General features: G+C 44.3%; 1 protein-coding gene across 6 annotated transcripts in view; it reads right to left on the bottom strand.

Moving 5' to 3' along the window:
* CRIM1 (cysteine rich transmembrane BMP regulator 1) overlaps window positions 1–13,410 on the bottom strand; it is a 189,020-nt gene that overhangs the window by 66,922 nt on the left and 108,688 nt on the right. For all 6 annotated transcript variants that reach the window (XM_059188639.1, XM_059188637.1, XM_059188638.1 and 3 more), the window contains 2 exons: window positions 6,220–6,402; window positions 3,456–3,653 (listed from right to left, as the gene is read on the bottom strand). In XM_059188639.1, coding sequence (XP_059044622.1) covers window positions 3,456–3,653; window positions 6,220–6,402 — 381 coding nt within the window. The remainder of the gene's footprint in view (window positions 1–3,455; window positions 3,654–6,219; window positions 6,403–13,410) is intronic.

Below are 13,410 nucleotides of genomic sequence, written 5' to 3'. Positions count from 1 at the left end.
ATCATGCGATTGAAAAATAAGAAGAAATGAAGAGAAAAGCCAGCAGAACAAAACCCAGGAATATAATCAGTTACAGACTAACAGAACGGGACGGCTTATCTGTATACCTGAACTGGGTGTTGACAATAATGGAGTAAGACTCACTCACGAGAGTACTTAAGTGCCAATTAAAAAAGCACTTAGGTACTTGTGAATCAAGTTAGCTGTCAAGTAACAGCCAAGTCTTGAAGGGGCCCCAGGTTCCAGTCTCCAGTCCTCCAGGAGTAACCAAACGCGTGGTGTTTGTCACTTGGAAGGTATGGAGCTCCAGGAACAACGATGGTCATAACAAGGTGACCAGTGGTCTATGGCAGGTCCTAACATGCTCTGTTTGGTAATACATAATTTATTTAGACAATCTTTGTAGGGGCTCTTTTATCTCATTTCAGACTCTGAATGTGTACCCTAGGATGACAGCTAAATGTGCATGGAGGAATTTGCTGTGTGCAGACTCATCACCACCACTGTTCCTGGTTTCCTCCAAATAATTGCAGCTGATTATGTATTACACATTAACAACTTGACTTTTTTATTTCATCTAATCTACTCTGAGATCACTTGAAATTCTACTTAAATATGCTGCTGAGAAAGTATTTTCAAACAGTTCCAGAGACTTTCTTGAGTCCCCTAAACTAAGCAATAAAATTCATTCACCCTGCTTATTTTATAAGTTTATTATAATTATTAATAAGTAATCTTTTAGGATTCACTCTTAAGCTGGGCACTGTTTTTTTAATCCCATACCAAAAGGATTTTTCTGTCTGCCTATGACATCTTAAAACGAGAGTTAATGGAGAGCAAGAACAATCTTATATGAAATTCACTACTTATGAGCAAAAAACAAGAAATTCAAGATAATCTAGTTCTCTGAGGACTAGAAAATGGACTGTGCCAAAGGCTAGATGAGGAAGGGGAACAGAGACCAGCAGAAGCTTACAGCTTGAAATCAAGATGCTGAGTTCTGGTGAGGAGACTGTCCCAACACCAAGGCTCGGGAAGGAACTCTGTGATGGGTCTCTCCAAAGGCATAGGTACCCTAAGCTTCTCAAACTGCCACGCCACTCCTGTCTCCTCCCCCAACATAGGACCAAGAGCCGAAAATGAAGAGAGATGAATAAGGAAACTGGAAATAGGGGTAGGAGCAAACAGATGACATCTGGGAGTGTGAAAAACAGAACGTAGCTGAATCTGACAAGACGTCCGTGTATCCCATCAAGGCTACTTAACCGCCACTGACCTGGGAGGAAATGACCCTCGTCTCTTTCACCCTTAATTTCTTTATCTTTAAATGGGATGATGAAGGCTTCAGCACAGTGTTACTGAGAGGATTCAATGACATCAGGTACAAATACAAAGCACTTAACCCCACAGTACCAAAATACGGGCATGCCTTTTCTCATCTAATTTAAAACAGCCTAAGATATTTTCTCTGACTTGAACAAGGAGTGGTCGCTTATTTCTTTGTGTCCACTGCTGTATTTGGACAACCAGACGTTCTTCATAAACTTTTATGAAGTTTCTCACTCCTTCCTCAGACAGTGGGAGATTAGATTATAACTCCACGTAGATGCAGTGAGACCGAACTCTATGTAATCACACTAACGTTCACTCCCTATGCAAACATCTTCACGACGCCCGAATCCGTCAGTCTGCGTCACACACACAGACGCGGCTCATCCCGGACAGTCTCCCTGCTCTTATCACCGCAGTGGTGGGTACGTGCCTGCAATGCCTGCAAAATGGCTTGCCTTCCCTTCATTTACTTTCAGAGGGAAGGTCTTATTATTTTTTTAATATAAACTTTTTAGTCTTATTTTCAATTTATAATTCAAGACTCATGAAGTTAAAGGATTAGTGTTTGCTGGTTAATACACTTAAGATTTAACTTTCTAGTAAAGTTCCCACACGTATATGAACGCGTAAGTATTTCAAGTTGACAGCAGACTGTCCCCAACCCTCAGGGAAAGGTATTTCCATCTCTGTTTCAGCAAGGCACCCTTTCTCATAGAGCCGACCCTATACCATCATCCATATTTCCATCCACTCCTTTTTCCGGCACTGAAGCACTGCCTTTAGGGCATGGGAGGAGTGTCTGTGTGAGGGGTGGGTGATTTCCACAAAATTGGTCATCTGGAAGCTATAAACTTTTGGAGTGTGGCAGCTGCACTCTGAGCAAAGTAACGGTGAGGGAATTGGTGATGTCAGTAGACCTAGAGTCCTCCAGCTTAAATTTTTATATGATTTTTAAGTTCTTTAGAATTCTAAGCCCTCAGGGGTTAATGAAGCTAATCAGGCAAACTCTGAAGCCTGAGTTTCTTACAATTAAGGCAGAAGCAAAAGACTTCCTGATATAGAATTTAGTCGACTGAATTTCGTTTTTTTTTTTTTTTTTAAGATTTTATTTATTTGTTTGAGAGAGAGAGAGCAGTGGGGAGGGGCAGAGCAAGAGGGAGGAAGGGTCTTAAGCAGACTCTGCACTGAGCGTACCATGGGGCTTGAGCCCAGAACCTTGAGATCATGACCTGAGGAGAAACCAAGAGTCGGATGCAGGGTTGGCCGCTCAATCAGCCATGCCACCCAGGCGCCCCCAGCCAACTCAATTTCTGAAAAGATCTGTCAGTTCTTAAGAGCTGTTTTAAAAAAGTCTAGAAGTATCCACCTTCAACATGATCCACTGTAGTTCAATTTACTATGCAAATGTGCTTCTTAATGACAGATACTCTCTACTGGATCTGTAAGTATAAATATTCACTCCCTTGTCTGTACTAACAGGCACAGAGGATTAAGGCTGACTTAAGTGTGCAAAGACACTTCCCAGGATGGGGCAATTGGGCTGGAGCAGGGCTTGCAAAAGGCTAACCTAGAAGCCTGGGGCTCCTCCCCACTACACAGGAAGAGAGGCAGTGAAGGCAGGCAACCAAGACTTAAGGAAAAGCCTCAGGATAGCAGAAGAAGGGCTGCTGAGTGAAGGCAGTTGGGAGAGCAAACTGTCTTTGATGGTGGCAGACTTTTTCCTCCAGCCATCAGGACTCCTGGGCTCATGGAAACATGAAAAGTCAAACGTGCCATGCTTGCGTCATGGGTCTTATTTCCCACTCTATTTCACCACGTTGACCTTTGGATGCTAATTAGGCTTGAAGTGAATGGAACTGAAATGTATATATTCTTACATCATAAAGTCTTGAGACAAGCATGTTGGCGGCAGTAAAAATTAAGACCACACGGTTCTCATTGCAAATTTGCAACATTTGCCCCAAACGATTAGTTTTGGCCGTATAATAAATTCATCTGCAACTGGTAACAGCATGAAGCAGACATTATGCCCGAGGAAATAAAAAACAAACAAGCACACACTGGTAGAAGCTTATCCAACACGAGACATTTGCCAGGGACTCATTAGAAGCAACGAGGCTTACCTTCGCACACAGGGCAGCACTCGCCAGGCACTTTGACGGGGTTCATGCAGCTCTGTCCGCAGGCCGTTGCCACGCAGTGCGGCTCTCCATTGATGCACTGGCAGAACGTGCAGTCGTCCTCCCGCCACCGGTCTCCGTGGGCGCGGATCTGCCCATTGGCGTAGCAGCCAGCAGGGTTATTAAAAGGATACACGGGATCTAGATGAAAAAGGTGAGTTCCAGGTAAGATGGAGGGCATTCTAATTTAATCTACATTTTATCTCTGCCTGCTGTCATTGGCAAAAGCTCAGGTTGCATAGTGCCTCCAGGGGGACATGCAAAAGCAGCTGTCATCCTGAATTCGTGTCCACTCCTCCTGACGCTGCAGACGGGGCAGGGGATCTGTAGCATAAAAACCAATGTGCAGGTGTTACCACTGCATAAAGTCACAAAACTGTGGACAGAGCTGTGGGCTGGTAATTACAAAATGCAGGTCCATTTTAGGCTTTTGACAAGGTCTTCTGAGCTGCCAATTTTCATGTTTATTATACTTCAATTTCACCACCTATAAGGTAGAAAAATAATGCCCCCATCCAACTCAGAGGGAGACTGTGGCATCTCGGATAACTGAAGTCTGTCTCACTCAGGGTGCCTGGAGATCCACGTGGACAGCACGTGGATACTGGTGAGTACAGCAAGCACTTGCTGTGGCCTTGTTCAGGACAAGGCTGGTTTAGACATACCGTGGGTCACGGCTTGTGCCCTGGAGGGAAGGCGGGGAAGCCCGGCCATTTTTCTCCCCGTGAGCTGGGTGGCCAAACAGCAGCCCAGGCTGTGGATCAAGAGTAGCCAAGGCTACTGTAAACAAAACGTGCTTTCTGACATTACTGACCAGGACATAAATACTGCATACAGAATCCCCAGTCACCATTATTTTTTTTTTAAGGTCCTATAAAGTGTTTATTTTTTAAATCAACATATAATGTATTATTTGCTTCAGGGGTACAGGTCTGTGAATCATCAGGCTTGCACAACTCACAGCGCTCCCCACCCCACTACCATGATAATGAGAGCCACCCAATAAACCACTTCATTTTCTTTTTCAGAAACACATAAAATCTGGCTTCAAAAAGTCAGGGCTGCTGAGCTGGGAGGGAAGTCCAGGCAGTTACGAGTTCGGTCCTCTCCAGTCTAAAGAAGGAACGGCACTCTAAGAAAGTTAGAATGTCAGAAGTTAAAATAATGCAGTCCCGGCTTTAGAAAGCCGGGCTGCCAGAAATGGAAGCAGTCAGAGACCTGAGCTAGATAAGACTTAATAAATTTCTTTATAAAAAATATTTACACGTCATACTTCATTTCTACTCGGAGCCTGGATCTGAATTCCAGGAAGTAAGACCTAACCAGATCCATGCCCAGACAACTCAATATGATTATTACACAGAGGTTCCTATCTGTGGTTTTACACCAACAACCACTACATGGTTTCAGTGACTATTACCAACTGGGGCCAGCTAGGGAACACATCTTTTGGGAAGGTTAGAAGTTTGATGTGATTTTTAAAAAATTAATCCCCAACGACACCTAAAAATTAAACCACCTTTCTCCCATGTTGACCAAAATTAACTGCTAACACGGGAAAGAATTTCCCTATTATGAACAGGTGTTCAGTGTTAGGAACGTAGTTTGTGTATTTTAAACCTTTTCACATTTTGAATATTATGTAGTAAATAAAGCTGGGACACTGAACAGGATTTTAGGAAAACAGGAAAAGGTACGGAATGTGGCATGGTATTTTGTCCTCCTGTTCTCTGTGCGCAGATAAAGACAGGGTGAATGTCAGACATGAGACTGACGTATCTGATTCCAGATGGAAGGTCTGTGACCTCGTCAGTCAAGACAAGAAGGCTCACATGATCCTCCTTTCTGGGGAACCAGTGTGATGTGGTCATAGCAGAGACACAGTTAGGTGTGGGGGTATCATTCCTGATTTCATTATCAACTCAAACAAATGTTCTACTTTTCTGAACTTCCACTTCTTAAGCTTTAAAATGGGTGGGTTGTAGTGAATGGATATCCAGAATTATTATTCTGAAATGTTTATTATTTACGAATATCAGAGATAAGAGGATAAAGCCTACTGGAAGAATGTGAAACTATTAGTTCCTAGAGGGGTGAGGGGATAGAGAAAAAGCAGGCCCCTGAGAACCTTCAACCCAGGACCACACCTGACACATGGCTGGGCCTTAAGCTGGTGTCACCACCGTGCCACTCTCGCCAACACACATTTTCAAAGAGTGGAGGGCAGTGGAGTCCTGGTCCTCCCTGGAGGGGTATGGGTGTGGAAAGGAGGCAGGACAAGCTCCTCTCTGAGCTGCCTGGCTGAGATGGTCAGTGACTAGGGCTGGCTTGCTCTAGCCAAGCAACTTGAGGAAAGCAGGGGGAACTCTGATGTCAGGGTGAAGAGCACTTGCCCCGGAACTGAGTGAGGGCTGCCAGAACCAGAGGGGAGTAACTGACAGCAGTTGTAGCAGTTGTGGGAAATCTCACATTGATCTGTGGAAACAGGTGGCTCATTTCTGCACCCAGGGCATAACTCTTGGGGAGAGATTTTCATACAGCCTTCCTGGCGTTATCAAAGTCCTAAAATATGGACTACGAATGTCAAAAAAAGGGAACTTCTTCAATATTCCACTATTTTTGGATAAGACTGTTTTGGGTGGATTTAGATACTAAAACCCTGAGCCACGTCTATGCGTATTAATCTTTAATCAGCACCTTTTCTTACCTTCGCACACGGGGCAGCACTCTCCTTCAGGCACGTAGTACCTCTCGCAGTTCAGCTCTCCGCACTGGGCCGTGAAGCAGATGGAAACACCCCCTTGGCATCGGCAGAACCGACAACTGTCCATTCGAAACATATCCCCATCGTTATATTCCACGTTGTTGAATACACAGGCTGGCTTTGTTTCTGAAAGGAGTTAAAGCAAACAAGGCACATTCAAAGTCGATTCTGAGTGGTGTCCTTCTGTTTTCCCAACAACCTCAAGAAAATTATGACAGCAGAAAGTTAAAATTTAATAGAAACGTACTAAACTCAATATAATTTTTTAAAAAAACAGAAGCAATAAGGCAATGCAAAATAAACTAAAATTTAAAAAGTCACATAGCTCTCCTCTTTACCCCAAGGAACTGAAATTCTCCTTAACAAAACCTATACTGCCTTCCCCCTCCTCCAAAGAAAGGTAACCCTCCAACCACGAAACTCACCTATCTGATATGTGCTTTAAAGAGATTACATTTGTTTTATTAAAGAATTCTCTGCCTTAAAAAAATGATCTTGCCCCCACATTAGCTTTTGTTCTGCCTCAAAAAAATTATTTAGGCCTTTTTAGAGACGGTATTTTTGTGTTTTCGCAGTGTTCTTTCCTAAATTCTTTTTTTCCCTCTATCTAGCTTAATAATCTATAATAGTACTTAGACTTTTTTTTTTTTTTAATAGTACTTGGACTTTAACAAAACACCATTCCACTTCTTGGAAACAACCTAATTGTCTACAAACTGATGTGAAGGACAGACAAATGTGGTATATCCATACAACGAAATACTTCTTGGCTATAAACAGGGATGAAGTTCTGAGATATGCTACAGCATTAATGAACCTTGAAAGCATTATGCTAATTAAAGGAAGCCAAACAAAAACCCAAACATATTACATGATTCTAATTACACAAAATGCCCGTCATAGGCACGTCTACAGAGATAAAAACTAGATTAGCTGTTGCTTAATACTGGGGGCTTGGGAGGCAAATGGGGAGTGAGTTGGGAACTAACAAGTTGGATGAGTTGGGAACTTTTACGGGGATTCATGAGCGTTCTAAAATTGACTGTGATGATTATACAGCCCTGTGAATATACTAAAAACTCCTGAATTATACAACTTAGTGAATTGCACGATATGTGCCTCAATAAAGCTGGCAACATAAAAAAACTCCCATGTTGAAGAAAGGTCTCCTGCATTGATGTACCCTGTTATATAAGGTGGGAAAAACTGGATCATGATACATGCATTTCTCACGGGTTTCTCTTCCCCAACATCATTTAATATGTCACCCTGCATGTTCACAATTTAGAGAGAGACTTTCACTGCCTCTTAAATTGAGTATATTTGCACTTGATTTGTATTTAAGGACAATGACTTTCTCATTTGATTTTGTAACAGTCCAGTGGAGAAGAGAGAGAGTGTTACCATCCATTTCTTTGATTAGGAAAATGAGCCTTAGAAGCGGCTGGGTGACTTGCCTACAGTCACGTAACTGGCTGGAGGTGGCCATGCACCCATTTACACAGGCGGCAAACGCACACGTATGAACCTGCTCCCTGCTGGGGTAGTATATACAGTATTCCTTTTCTCCGAAAATTAAGGTTGGGTTAAGTAGCATCTTATGACAACTCAGAATTCCTCCATATGCTTTCGGCCAACACACTACTCTGAGCTGGGACTGGAAGGAACCGGGCAGCCAGAGCACGAGTTTCCAAGTACAGAAGACGGTGGTGCCCTCACAAATCAAACCTGCAGGCTCTGCAGAGAGGTAAAGCCGTCCACCCTAACGAAAGGCTGAGCACCCGTTCAAAGTGAGAGAAAAATGGAGAAACCATCAATATTAATTACTTGGCTGCATTAGCCAGCCACATCTACCATGTGTGTGAAGCTACAAATCTCCACACAAGATGAGAAGAGGTGAGGAGGGGAGAGTCTGGTTACGAATATCGCTGCTGCAGATGAACCGTCTTTATGGTGGGGTGGGGGGTGGTGGAGGAGCTTAAGCGGGAAGGGACGGGGCTGGATGAGGACTTGGCAATTAAGTCTCACCAGCGAATACACAGAGAGGAGGGGCTGGAAGGTAGAAACATGAGGAGTCCCCAAAAACCCAGTCTGGAAAACATAATCGGTTCTTCAGGATGATGAGGATGATAATAATAATAATAATACCCACACGACATAATGAAATCCGTTTGATGTGGAGAGAAATTTACAGAGGCTCTTGAGAAAATACCTGATAAGAAGGACAGCAGGGGTCTTTGAGGAGCAATGATCAATGACTTCCCCGCCTGCAGGGGATAGAGGAATCACAGAACAGTGGGGAGATGACCACTGCCTCTCTAAGAGGACAACTTAAGTGGCTGTGGAAATGAAAAATATTACAAAGAAATAATTTACTATGTAATTTGTACTTCTCAATACAGAGATGCATAAAAGTATCTTTTTAGTCATTTTTTGTGTATGTTTTACATCTGTCCAACTGAATTTTATATTTCTAAGTTCTGGAATCTTCTCTTCCCTCTTTAATATGTTCCAGAATTCCCAAAAAAGAACCTTACGGTATAGATGGTTTCACTGCCTACCAAATTACACTGGTTGGCAGATGTGACAGGTATATTATTTTGATGAAGGAAAAGACTAAATAAAGCATAGAACTTTAAATCAAATGTGAAAGGGGAAGAAAAATCCAAACAGACACACTTCTGTTACTTTTTCTCTTCAATCTCTCAGTGAAAAGGCCAATATCTTGCCTCTGGTCTCATCTAACTGTGGGTGAGCTGTGTAGGAAGCCCAGTGGGTAGACAACATAAGCCAAATGAGAGGTAACTGTATGGTAGACATCTATGAAGATCTCCACATGTCAAGAGCAAACAGACGGGTCACAAAGACAGGGTGCATGCAGCTCTAAATACCTGAAGAGGAAAAAGCCCTTGTCCCTGGGTCGGGGAGAGGAAGATACACTAGAATGCCTTTAGGATAAGGAATCCTTATAAAGGATTGCAAAAGGTGGTATCACTCTTAAATAGGATCAGCTTGATAAGGCCCCAGGAACACAATGGTGCTCAATTAGTGCATGTGAGGAAAATTTCTTTCAAAGTACAGTATTCTCTTCATTACTGTAGAAGTAAATATTTTATCTCAGAAACATTACTGAGCATTATTACTATACAAAGGATTCTCAGTAGATGTTTTTGCACTAATTTCTGCAGGTCTGAGTTTTCTAGGCCAAAATTTTACACGAAGCTTAAGTCAGCCTTGGGTATGGCTCTCCCGTGACTGGTGAATTTCACATGTTAGTGTCTGATGCTGGAAGAGTCAGTTATTGGCTATGACACTTGGACTGAGATGTTCTGCTGTTTCAGAAAAAAGTTCAGATGTTTGTACATACATATACACAACTGATCACTTCCACACTGTAGGCCTGAGATTTCAGATCCGAAGTCCTCCAGGAATGAAGGGGTGGGCTCGTATAAGACAACAGGGTGTATGAGAGCTAAATGGAGAACATGCACCCATCTAAAAGTAGAGGCCATCACTCTCTTCCAGCTGACAGATGATGACAGTTTTGTTAGTGGGCCCGAATCCAGACACAGTCCTGAGGGGACTCCAGACTGCTCCACCCCCGTGGAGGTCACACCTCCAGCTGGTGACCTTGATGCCGTCTAAGCTTCTACAAAAGGAGCTCGAGCGTACCACCCGTTCTTCGTTCTTCGGGTTTCTAAATAGGCCTGTCCTTCAACCAATACCTCATAGATCCTTTTAGCTCTCCTCAGAGAACTAGTCACAAACTGCTTCTACCTGGTCTGCAACCCTCCAGTCCCACTGCCAAAACCAAACCAAACCAAACCAAACCAAACCAAACCAAACCAAACCAAAAATAGTATTTAGGGAGACTAGTCTATCTATTCATCCAGGCTAATGTTTTCAAAACACAGGAGTTCTCAAATTCTCTGTGAACATTTTTCATTTTGTTTTCACTTTAATGCTTGTTTTAACGCGCACACACACACATGGATCGTCTCAGTGGCAGCTCAGGAACCGAGTGCTGACATGCTGTCTCCATTTTTACATGTGGGGTTACTTATGTTAACATGTACCCCACTGTCTCCCGAGCAGGGGTTTCTGGAACTGTTCCCACTGGGGGGTTCTCAAGTCCAAGAGACCATGCTCTTGTCATCTAGGCTCCAGCTGGGTGTCCCATGGATCTCTGAGAACTACTTTCATGAAGTTGCATTTTAATATTTTGTTTCTGCTTTCTGGTGACAGAGGAAACCTGTGTGTGTGTTGGTGGTATGAAAGTAACTCAGGACAGGCCCACTGCATCATCTAGAGCTTTCCAAAAACCCAGAGGAGACGAGCGCTGCCCCCTCCAACAGGCTTCTTTCCTCTAAAAATAAGAATTGTGTATCTGACTCTACCTCCTTTTCTCACTTGGATGGCCAGGAGGACTGGGGGCCCGGCTGACGTTCAGCCCTGGCAATAACACAGACAGACACGGCCTACCTACCTGCGGGTGCTTTCTTTTTGGTTTTCACTTTCAACTTTTATGTACCAGCCTAGGATTCCCTGCTTTCTCATTAATATTTCAGCATTATGTTGTTTTTGTTATAAAGTTACCTAAAATCTCTTGTGGATAAGGGAAGTTTTATAAATATAAATATATAGACCCCTTCCTTTCTAAGTGATGACAGCAATGAGTTTTTGATATGTAATATCCTATAATGATGAACTTATGACAGGTAAGATTTTCCCAGGGCACTGGGGAGGGGGGCACATATGCACGCACACACACATATGTGCACGCACACATACATACAGATAAGCGTGTATGCATGTGTGTGTATGTGTATACCTCAAAGTAGTAAAATGCAGAACTGCAGGTATAATGTCTTTAAACATCATTGCTGTTCCTTGACTATGAATCTTCGCAGTGTTACAGTTTCTAGTCTCATCTACAACTCAGTGACTAAGTAATAGAGACACTCTAACAGGACAACCAATAAAGCAAAGATGACCCGCGTTTGAGGTGGGAAGAAAGAGGCACCCCCAGAAACAGCGCGAGGATGCTTTGTCATCTCTGTGCTTGCTCATGGCAGACGGCAAGTCCCATTCCCGGACTCAGAGCTCTATGGAAAGTGAGGCCACCCGCGGGGGCAGGCCCCAGAGATCCCCCCGCAGCCCCTGAGGTGTGGGGCAGTGCTCAGCTGTCTGAATCACACCGCACTGGGGGGAGATGTAAAGTCAATGTCCTGATAAGAAAGGCATATGCAGGGACACCTGGGTGGCTCAGTTGGTTAAGCAGCTGCCTTCGGCTCAGGTCATGATCCCAGCGTCCTGGGATGGAGTCCCACATCGGGCTCCTTGCTCAGCAGGGAGCCTGCTTCTCCCTCTGCCTCTGCCTGCCATTCTGTCTGCCTGTGCTTGCTCTCTCCCACTCTCTCTCTGATAAATAAATAAAATCTTTAAAAAAAAAAAAAAAAAAGAAAGGCATATGCACAAATTTCTATAATCAAGATGTAAGGAAAGAAGAAAGGCACACCTCCTCCTCACTCAGAGGACACAACAGCAAATCATATTACTAGCGGTGGTATTTCCAGGGGACAAGTGACTTTCAAGATTAATGTTTCAGGAAGGGAAGTAAAAGATGGAGGAGTCCCACAAAGTAGCCCCTCTGTGGGCTGGTATTTAACAGCCCCCTCTAGCGGGGGGCTAGATGTCACTAAGATGACATGAATCTGCTTACTCACTCCCCCGAGAAGCCCTGGGTGCCCTCTGTGAGGCAGACAACATGCGCCTGCCCACAGGACAGGGACAGACTCTCTGCCTCTGGCGGTTCAGGTGGGAGAACGAGACACAGACATGAGAGCACGTGCAAAGGAAGCGGTCCTGGAAGGAAGCACCTCTGAGAGGCTGGGAGTCCAGGGGAAGCAGGGACTCCCGTCTCCAACGGCAGGAGTTAAATACTCACAAAACGTCACCGACAAATACACGTATGCAGCGGTACCAGACAGAAATCTGGGCCATTAGCTGGTGTTTACCACACATGACTACAGGTGACGAGAAGCACTGAGAATGGACTTTTTCTGCACTTGTGCCTTGGATTCATTCACAAGGTCTGAGTCAGGAAGCTCCTCTCACCTTCTCTAGCCCCTGGGAACATCCAGAACAGTGTCTGTGGATGTGAATAGGAGGTGGGTCCCCAAAATAAAACCATTTGCTCTTGAGGCTCTCCTGCGAGTGCTTCACATAGAAAACCTCAGGTAAGTGACAGTTATTCACTCCATTTGACAGATGTGGAGACTGAGGCCCAGGGAGACCAAGAGGCACCCAAAGTTACACAACCAGTGAGTAGAGGAACCAGTTCTCAAAGCGAGGTCATTCGGTTCCAGTCTACATTCTCTCAACCATGAAGCCATACCACAAGTGTTTCCTCAAAGCAAAATGAACAGAACGACAGGTGGCCGCTGGACTCAAAACTACAGGACGCAATCAAACAGGCCTCCATTTTAATTTTCTCGGGGAAAAGGGCAAGCTTGAGAGAGGGCGGAAATTCTTCCGAACTCTGGTGTCTTAGAGGTTTCTGCATGTGTGATTTTGTTGGACTTGTCCTAATGCATCTTCATTTTCCTTGTAGGTAAATGAAGGTAATTTTCCTAGGTATTGACTAAACAGTGCTAGAATTATTGACATTTCACTTGCTTGGCTTTTATTCTTTGTTTTCCTTCTGGACATTCTGAGGGAGGGACAGGTCTTAGGTTCTTCTCCCTTCTAGCATCTAAATTCAATCAGCCCCATGTCACCAAACACCAAGCCCTCTCGCAACAGGGGAAAGGGTGAGGCAGGCATGGATTCTATCTGAAGGAATCTTGTGACTGAGGAAGGCCTTTTCCAGGCCGCAAGGCTCAAGCCAAAAGCAGGCCAATCCGAATGACCCAGCACGGTCACAGACGTGCTAAGTAGGAAAACACTCCATTGGGCGAGCAACGCCTCTCCTGTCTCAAGTTGTGCCGCTTCCATGTGGCGTTAGTGCCACAGACTGGCTCCTGACAGCAGTGGCAGGATGATCACAGGCTCCATGAGCCTTTCCTCGAAATCCCAACATTCCTGCACTCCTGAAACAGCGGAGTGTGACGGCTACATGAATCTGTGCCTCCA

Source organism: Mustela lutreola, chromosome 9, assembly GCF_030435805.1.
Source record: "Mustela lutreola isolate mMusLut2 chromosome 9, mMusLut2.pri, whole genome shotgun sequence".
NCBI classification, from domain to species: Eukaryota; Metazoa; Chordata; class Mammalia; order Carnivora; family Mustelidae; genus Mustela; species Mustela lutreola.
Note: the sequence above shows the minus strand (reverse complement) of the source record. Positions and strands in the feature narration are given on the sequence as shown.